Source organism: Cydia strobilella, chromosome 4, assembly GCF_947568885.1.
Source record: "Cydia strobilella chromosome 4, ilCydStro3.1, whole genome shotgun sequence".
Classification (NCBI taxonomy): Eukaryota; Metazoa; Arthropoda; class Insecta; order Lepidoptera; family Tortricidae; genus Cydia; species Cydia strobilella.
This window is the reverse complement of record NC_086044.1, coordinates 12510600-12520379: the sequence shown is the minus strand read 5'-3', so window position 1 is coordinate 12520379 and position 9780 is coordinate 12510600. Positions and strand designations below refer to the sequence as shown.

Here is a 9780-nt window from a genome sequence, read left to right as displayed (position 1 = left end):
GCCATCGAGCCCACCGGCGACGGCCGCGCCGCCGTCACCTCCGTGCTGGTCAGGTATGTACCGGGTGTGACACATGGCCGGTCGCGGCTGTGACGGTGGCGTCCGACCTGCGCCCCGTCGCCATCGAGCCCACCGGCGACGGCCGCGCCGCCGTCACCTCCGTGCTGGTCAGGTATGTACCGGGTGTGACACATGGCCGGTCGCGGCTGTGACGGTGGCGTCCGACCTGCGCCCCGTCGCCATCGAGCCCACCGGCGACGGCCGCGCCACCGTCACCTCCGTGCTGGTCAGGTATGTACCGGGTGTGACACATGGCCGGTCGCGGCTGTGACGGTGGCGCCCGACCTGCGCCCCGTCTAGCGTCCTGTTTCGGCGGTACTTCCACGTCATTGAGTCATTCTGGCTCAAAAAATGAATAGATTTTTCCATACGCCGTTATTAACCTATTTGTCTCGCAGGTTGCCGGGCGGGTCGCGCGCGCCGGTGCGGCTCGCGCTGGCGTCGTCGCTGGTGCTGGTGGCGCGCGCGCCCGTGGTGCGCGCGCGCCGCCGCGTGCCGCCGCCGCGCCACACCTAGCCCTGGGCCGCGCGCCCGTACGTCTCCACCCTGTAGCCGTGCCGGGCCGGGCCGAACTTGTCCACGGAGCTGTTTTGGGTCGGCGGTGCGACCGTGCTGAATCATGTCCGTGGGTATTGCTATTTAATTTAAGGGGAACGGAATTTCAGAGTACCTATGGACAAAAGGTTCTATGCTCGAGTCTCTCTGACGATACTATGATTTAGGGCGGTGTGACCTAAATTAACGATGTGATACGTATAGCTATAGCCGTGCCGGGCGAGCGGTCATACGGTTCACCTAGCGGCGCTTAGCTCTGAACCGTACGTGCGTTTTCATAGCAGTGCCCGAGAGGACCCTCCGGGAGTGCACGAGTCGATACAATCGAATGGACCTTGAATTGCTAATTATTAATACGAAGGCCACGGGTGGACAAAAAATGAACACCCGCTGTCGCGTGATGAGATCGATGTATGGTCGCTCCGACTCGGTGTCTTCGATGCGTCGCTTCGTCGAAGTTCCTGACTGTTGAATATATATTAAATACCATTTTTTTTAAATTGATATAGAATGGCGGTTTATATCTGGTAAATATAAGTAGGAGCTAAACGCTATTCTGTAATATTAAGCGTTACGAAATCGGTTTCCTCGTAATGGAAAATTCGCAATTTATGTGTAATTTAAATTTGTTATTTATTTACAAAAATACGTGATATTAATTATGTTGTAATAGGTACGCAGGTAGAATGTAGGTGAATACCACAGAAATAAATATACCATAGAAGACGCAAATGCATCTACTTCGCGTGTCCGAAAGCCGACCAAGCGTTGAGGTTGACCTTCGCTCTTTACAGTCCACGCGCGTCAGTTGTTGCAGCCGGACGTCCGTGAAAACTTAAAAAAATGCTTCGTTGCATGATAATTAATTGCAACAGCCCAAAAATTGCGAGCACCCAAAGGCAAGAACATATTTCCTATCACAGATAAGTAATTTTAAAATTATATTATGCGTAAAAGTTGTATGTAAAAGTCGGCACGCTTGGTTTCAATACAAATCGTGGTATTTGCGTTATCTAGCGTATATATTAAATCTGTGGTGAATATCTTATGATAATACTAATATTTAATGTTTATCATTTATTCCCTAGAGATAAGAATCTCACCACTTATGGATATGGAATCATCTTGATTTGATTACATTTCAGCCATTGGGTATCACCAATTTTCTTGAATTCTGTAAAAACATTCCACCCGTTTTGATGACGAGGCCGACATCGGCACCGGAATAATGCCCTTTGTAGATGAATATAATGAATATAACAATACGAACTCAGTTCGTCAAAGGAAATAAGAAAAATGACGTCTTTTGTACAGCTTAATGCGTGATTCCTTATCGATAAGTGTCGTGAGACCCAAAGGTTGGCGGGTTTATCTGCTATCAGAAGACGAAGTCTTGTTCGATCCTCGCCATACTCGGCCATGTTCATACGTGTAAGTTTTTTTATTAGACGGTTATATTTTGTTTAGACGCGGTGTTGTTATTTTATTTTTCTGTATATTTAATTTGATAGAAATGCTATAAGGTTTTTAATTAAATAAACGACATTTGTTTAATATTTATCGGTGGCATAGAATCCTATTTTACCTACATACATAAAGAAGTTTTTTATTTCATTTCAGTAATCAGTAAGGCTAGGTTCAAACGGCGTTAATTTTTCCCGTATACCGTATACGGGATTTTATCGAATACCGTAGGCGTAGTGACAGCAAAATTTGTACGGCAACTTTCAAAATCGTTCACACGGCTAGACGGCTTTCCCGCATAGACGCTGTGTGAACGATTTGGAACGTTGCCATACAATTTGTCACTACGGTATTCGATAGAATCCCGTATAGGGCTTACGGGAAAAATTAACGCCGTGTGAACCTAGCCGAAAGCGCCAAAGGAATCAAAATCGCGCGCTTGTGGAATGCGAGTTGAGAGTCTAGGTGAGGTAGTAATGGTAGCTTATGTTGAAATCTTGTTGAGACATGAACACTAATGTGGCAATTACACTACTGCATGCACCTAAAGCGATCGCCGCCTGCCAGCCCCTATGTAACTGCCACATTATACTAGCACTTTTTTTGCACTGGCAGCTTGTTTGACACTTTAGCCTCATAATTTGTTTAAAATTCAAATATTTTCGGAATTTAGGTAATTATACCGGGTGGGTCCTGTTACAGTACCAAAATGTTCAAACAAATGAGTTATTAACTTATTACACTCCTTAGCCTATTTTAGTTCCTTTTTAAATTCTTCAATAGGTTAAAACTTACGTACGTGTGTGTGCTTAAACGGTTGGTTCACTGGGTAATAAATTATAGCCGTTAATTTTATTTTGTGTATTCGCTTTTTTTCTTAACTATAATGGGTAATACTAAAATATTTTTTTGTTGTTCTTAAGTTTGATATACCTATATAGATAGTGCCAACCATAAATTGTGGCTGCTCAATAAAAAAATGAGTTGGATTGTTATGAAGAACTGACAGGAGAACCGGTATTGAAGATTGTTTCCTAAATTAATATTTAGTCACCAAGGTTTGGAATCTCCCGTTGTCCATATTGCTCATTTGTAACAATCAGTATTGTATAAATGAATTGATCAATTAAATGATGAGTAGGTAAAATATGTTAAGTAAAGATATAATTTTAAGATGTAATAAATTGTTTATTTTATCTAAGAGAGTACTGATACTGTTATAGCTATTTTATTAAGTTTTTAATAATTTATCCTGGTCAGGGGTAAAAGTCCAAATTACATTCCATTTAAATTATGTGTACATACCTTTTCTTATATTTTTTTAAATATGTATCTTAAGATCAGGTATCTAAGAGCTTTAAGGATTTTACATAGGAAAGAGTGCTCATTATTTCAATTAATTCTAGTAACAATTGTTAACATTTCTGATTGCATTTATTTTACAAAACAATAATTTCCATTAATTGATCTGCTCTTGTGGCTTTCAGTTCCGGAGTTAATAAATTATGTATTTGAAGGCTTGATTAATTTATATGCTGAAATACTAATTCTCATGTAGGTACCTAATACGTGTGATGCACCTAACATATTTTTATACTTTTTTTGAGTTTTTTATTTAAAATAATATTTAGCAATTTATCCTTTTTATATGAGTAGTCAATGAAATATTTTTTTGCAATATTGAGGGTCATGAATACTCTTTCGAAATTTATCGGTTTTGTAAATAAATATGGTAGTTTTCTATGTGTTTTGTTCAGCACATTATCATGACCACACCACATGGGTAATTTGCAATATAATCTGTAAGCATTTTTAGATGTTTTGTCCAATATGTTTTAGATTGTTTTTATTGTATAAATGGCAAAGTATATCTTGTATCTATTTAAAGGCATTTTCTTAGAAGTATTTTATTGCAATTAATCACATTAATTAAAAGTGGACAAAACTTGTTGAATGATGGCTGAATAATGGAAACAAGAGTTGTATCTCCGTGTGACAAAATTATTCTCAAACTATAAGATGCATAATAATTTACTTGCTCAAATATATATTTTTATGTAACCTGTACCATATTAATGTACATAGTACATACTAATATCGCTCAGTGAGTATTGTTTGGCTGTACTAATAGGTACATATTTATATTATGACTATGTATCTTTTATGTCTACATTTTTACAGTTTAAATTGTTGTGTTGTGTTTAAATTGTAAGTTGTAAATATTATTATGGTGGTGCATGGTGAAAAGCATGGAAATCAAATGCATAGTTAGGTATGATGAGTTATGCAGTTTAAAAAACATACTGTTTGTAAATATAAGCATGTTATATTTTAAAATTTGCATTTCTATGAATTAGCGAAAGTACAGTTCCCATTCTAATAAACTAAATTAAACTTATGGAGTTAATGAACGAAAAGTTAATGAACAAAAAAATATGGTTGGTTCGACAAACACCTTTTTTTTTCAATTAATTAGTAAATAATATCTGGGATACCAAGCTTTGCTCGGAAAACAAACATAAAAACTCAAAAATGCGCGTTTTCACAGAGATAAGACCGAGACCTTAGCACCCTCAAAACCCCCATATAGCAAATTTCATCAAAATCGTTAGCCTTTTTTGATATCCCCGAAATATATACAAAAATTGCTTGTTTGAAGGTATAAGTAAATATTAAAATGTAAGTAAGACCTATGTAAGTATGTAGTTACATACAAAACATGATGTAGTTGATGAACACATGTATTTAATTTGTTTTACTTGCACCCTAAAAACCATCAGCCACTCATCCCTATCAGCCTTAGAGGATATAACCAAGAGACGCCTTGTCTGTAACTTTCTGTACAAGTCTTGCCGAATTTGCGGGGGAGGGGAACGTCAAATGTATACGTAACGTAAAAATAGCCATGTCAGATAAACGTCAGTCCATACATTTAATGTCACGCGTGCAATAGAGCATTTAAGAACAAGTTCGGCCTGGCCAGCCACATTAGGGCTCACGCTAGACAACGTCCATAATGTTTATTTGGAGTCGCCGTCATCGAAAATGATGAGGAGGACTATATATATATTTATAGACATATTGTGTATGACCATTAGCCGACTTTTTGACAGAGGAGAATGCCTGTTGTTAATGGCTACTCCGTTTGGTTATGTCCTCTGAGCTATCAGCTGCACCTATGCACATGCCACTTTTTGAAGTCAGGGTTGTCAACTGCCATGTTACAATGTTTGTTTTTAATGTGCAATGTAATCTCAATTTACGTACAGCCTTCTTGTGTATTTATTTAGCATTGCCAACCGTATTGCAGTTTTAACAAGGGTATTGCACAAGTCCATGACAGCAATTGTGAACAGCAATACTTTCATGACATATATGAATCTAATAGCAGTATTATGTGTAAGCAATATTATATGTATATTTTTGTTTAATCTCAAGGTGTAAATGTTTATTAATAAAATATACTGTTGGTTGTAGAAAGTGTTTTATTCAGTTTTTTCTTAAATATGGATGGTGCACTGCAATACTTCAATGTGACAATACAATTTAATCTACAGTAGAACCTCAATTACTTAAACACTGACTTATTTTATCTGAACCCTCAATTATCCGAACTTTTCTAGGTGTTTATATCATAATGTTAATTATGTAAAAAAGTTAAAATGTATCAGGATGACAGATGCTATGAGAAGTCTCATGAATATTTCCATACATTATTGTATTCAAGTTTTGATTGGCATTTTCTATTAATGATGAGCTAAGGTGAAAGCTAAGCCTCCTGTTTTTATGTATAAGTGTTCTTTTAGTTTGTTCTGTTCCCAAATAACCCACATTTTTATAGTTTGGATAATCAGGGTTCTACTTATTAATCATTTATTGGTCTTTTTGTGTGAGAAGGTGTGTCTTGATTTTCTGAAGTAGTTCCTTCTTAACTGTGTCTGGCACTAGGGCTCTAGCTCGTGGTGTCACTCTGTTGACCAACATGTCAAATGTTACGTTACTACCCTCATTATCCTTAACCATGTCTCGACACAGCATCCTCACTTGATCACGCCATCCACATTCAATTAATCTTCGTCTTAATAGCTCCTTGAATCTAAAAAGAAATTAAATATTTGTAACACCTGCATACAGACAAGACTACTTACGTGTTAAGCCAGTTGTTGAACAATTTTGTCGTTTTACCTTTCCCGATCTCCACTGAGTATGAGCCGTTGATGTGCAATGGTATTGTTAACAGTCATTATTATACCTGAAACAATATTTCTATAAAAAAACTAAAATAAAATGTGCATTCTGTCCGTGATTCATATTAGCTAAAATGCAATACAACTTACAATTTTAAGCAGACTAAAAAGAGTATTCTTGTTAGGATTGCCCTCAGATTTCCAATATTTTAAATTAAAACAATAACAAAGTAACGAATACTACCACTCATTTTATTTACTCTTAGTGACACTGACACACTGACGTCACTGACATCTGTAACTTAACTGTCTTAACTAGGGTCACTCGCTCACTCGGCCGCGAAGCGTAATAAAAGGAGCGTTCAGAAATAACAACTCCAAAGTTTTTTTATACATTGCGGTGTCCTATAATTATTATAAATGTATATTAAATGTATGTGACATGTGAAAATAGCTAGGATGTCGATTATATAAGCATAAATAAGTGTATATTAAACACTCACCAGGGTAGGCTCCCGTTACCGCGTGGAGGCCAAAGAATATATAGATTTTAGATAAAATCGATTTCGACTGGCAAATCATGTTACTTTTTGGCAACCGGGTTTTTAACCTAATTTGACCCCGCTGAATCCAAATTTGCCGGTTGCCCGATCGAAATTTTGACTTCGAAAGTGAGATATTCAAAATGGCGGCCATTATTACCGACCCTAATGAGTTCCTTGTATGGAGACCCATATTTTTTTAATATATTTTTTTATAATAATTATTGCAGAAAATAGCAGTAATAATAACACGTATTTTCTGAAAGTTTGGAGTACCCATCTGCTATGGTTCCAAATATACAGCCCTTTAAAGATTAAACAAAAGCTTTTTCTAGGTTTTCGTTCGTTTTTCGATATTAACGCGGGAAAGTTAATTATAATCAATTCTAAGATCCTTTTTTTAGATTTTCGGAAATAACTCTTAAACAGTGGCGCATAGCAAAAATATTCTCCTACAAAAGTAATCTGCATAAAATTGCCTACAAGAAAGATTCCTTACAATTTTTCGATTGAATCAATATGCAGAGAGTTATTAACGCGAGAAAGTTAATTATAATCAATTCTAAGGTTCCTTATTTTAGGTTTTGACTTTGCCAAGTCATTATATGTATTAAAAATATACTGACTAAAATACCGACTTGGTTTCACATTACATCTCAAAACTTTTTTGTAGTAGAAGAATTGCTTTGCGAGACTTGCATCTTTTTACATGTAATGTTTTTGATGGGATTTAACATTTTCAAAAAAACGTAACGATAGAAAAATTATCTACCGAACCTTCCTAACTAACTAACCTCTCAGTGGCGCCCCTACGCAGATTTGCGTAAAGCGCCCTCCACATAGGTACTTACCTAGATACATCTATTTCATTGCTATCGTTGTACCATACATATAAGGGCACATGAAAGAGATGTTGTGCGGCAAGATTGTACAATCATCATTTTATCGAAATAAATTATGGTATTTATTGTATTAGTTGTAAAGGGCTCTCCAGACTACGCGGCGCGAAGCCGCGAACGCGAGTGTTGAGCCGATTTCCCTGATTAGCGAACTAGACTCCACACTCGGTTTCGCCACGAGTGTGGAGGGAGCTTAGTAAAATATTTTAACTAAAGCTAGGTTTAGACTAGCAAGAACTTGCATGCAATTCTCATTACATTGCGGTATTTGATAAACATTTTGTATGCAGTTAACCTTAGTAGTCAGCAATGTAACGTAAATTGCATGCAAGTTCTTGCTAGTCTAAACCTCGCTTAACAAAATATATAAATTGCGAACCTGAACTTGATCTGAACCGCATTGAGCAATTGATAGAAAATGTTAAACAAAAATAAATAAAAAACCATGTTTAAAAAATGTATATAATTTAAAAATGGAAGAGATTAACATAAAGAAAGACATAATATATTACAAGATAATAACAATAAACTTTAAATACTTCATTGTAAAGTCTTACCTGGCAATTATTTTAAGTTTAATAGTAGGCTCTGATAGCAATATGATATTCCATTTATACTTAAAATTAGTAGTTGTGTAAAACTTCTATAACATATTTTAAAAATGTGTTTATCAGTTACCAAATACCAATCAGAATAACACCAGTATCAAAATTACATATTACAATTTGATCCTAATGAAAAGGATCACAGTATTATTTAAAGAGAAAGTTTCTTCACAAGTCTTTTTCAAGTAGTTCTACCAAATTTAACAATCTAGACCCCATTTCATACAGCTATATACGTTCGACACACGCATGACCGATGGCGAGCGGCGTTTCGCTCAGTGTTGCCACTTTACATTTGTACAATTGTAACTGGTAGCTTTATATATTGCGCTCAAGATTATTTGGACAGAATATGCAACTAAATGTTTACAGTTTAGCCTGTGTGCTAAGCAGGAGCACGTCGTGCATATCTTGGAGGGCCTGTTCCAAGGCGCCCCTGTACTTGTCGCAGCTGGTCTCTGGGTTGTCGTTGAAGGCCGACGTGGCGAAGTTGACGTCGTTGTCGCGCGGGTTGTAGCACGTCGCGTAACCGTTGCTGACTAGAGGGCCGTAGCACATGAAGCCGTCACATTTACACGCCACCTGGAAATGTTCAATAAATAAAACTTCACACATTTCATAATTAATGATTAAACTACCTTTTTTTGCATTAGAAAAAAGGTAAACATCTTAACGTGTTTTTTTTTATTGAAAAACGCTTTTTAAAAATTAGTAACTTTCACTTATAAAACAAAATAATGTAAATTTTTTTTGAACAATAACAGCATTCTCAGCAATTGTATCACCTTTGACTTTAAAAAATCTATATGAGAAAAGCATCTATGTATTATGGATTTCCTATTTGATCTTTTTGATTTGATTTGTAAACTTCTGCTAAATTTTCCGTTTCTTTTGTGCTTAAATACTTAGGCGCAAACCAAACACTGTGGGTTGGCATTGTTGGCAATTGCTACTGGTTTTAAAATGCAATCATAAATCTTCTTTTTGTCGGTAAATGAATAGGTAAATTACCTGACTGGTGGACAGTCGCATGTGGGTACTCTTGACGTATCCCGGGTCGGAGTACAGCTTGTGTATATCGACGCCGTTCTCCAGTGCGATCAACTTCAACCCGAGAAGGTGACGATCTACGCCGAGCCCTTGAAGAGCCTAAAACGAAGCATATACTTAATTAATAACAAAGAGGATATAATAGGATAGAGCGGTACCGTCATAGTAAATTTTGTAACCACAGTAAATTCAGTGCCATCTATGGACACACTTTAAAACTAAAAATGAAGATTCATAAAAAAAAATATTTGCATTAACTATTTTTATATGATTTTGAATCATGTTCTTTCACTGATATGCGTTAAAATTGTTAAATAACAAACGAAACCGTCAACGCCCTCTATACGAGAGTAGGCCAAAGATAACGGCGCCATCTGATCGAGAATCAAATCTTCGTGATTTTCGAGGCACGTTTTTT

The 9780-nt window shown here is 36.9% G+C and overlaps 2 protein-coding genes across 4 annotated transcripts in view; both read right to left on the bottom strand.

Annotated features, from left to right (window-relative positions):
* Positions 1–5546: 5546 nt before the first annotated feature.
* Positions 5547–6565, bottom strand: LOC134740625 (enhancer of yellow 2 transcription factor-like). Of its 3 annotated transcripts, none has more exons than XM_063673161.1 (3): positions 6417–6565; positions 6265–6331; positions 5547–6175 (listed from the first exon to the last, which is right to left on the bottom strand). In XM_063673161.1, exons 2-3 carry the CDS (start codon positions 6321–6323, stop codon positions 5953–5955), a joined length of 282 nt encoding a protein of 93 aa, XP_063529231.1. In that variant the 5' UTR covers positions 6324–6331; positions 6417–6565; the 3' UTR covers positions 5547–5952. The 3 variants fall into 3 exon arrangements, with proteins under 3 accessions (XP_063529231.1, XP_063529233.1, XP_063529232.1); XM_063673163.1 differs by having other exon boundaries at positions 6431–6454; XM_063673162.1 differs by having other exon boundaries at positions 6265–6345; positions 6417–6449.
* A 1690-nt stretch (positions 6566–8255) lies between these two features.
* The window catches only part of LOC134740915 (carnitine O-acetyltransferase-like), a 4893-nt gene continuing 3368 nt past the window's right edge, over positions 8256–9780 (bottom strand). The window contains exons 10-11 of the mRNA XM_063673571.1: positions 9324–9461; positions 8256–8894 (exon numbers count right to left, since the gene is read on the bottom strand). Coding sequence (XP_063529641.1) covers positions 8679–8894; positions 9324–9461 — 354 coding nt within the window. The 3' untranslated portion in view covers positions 8256–8678. The remainder of the gene's footprint in view (positions 8895–9323; positions 9462–9780) is intronic.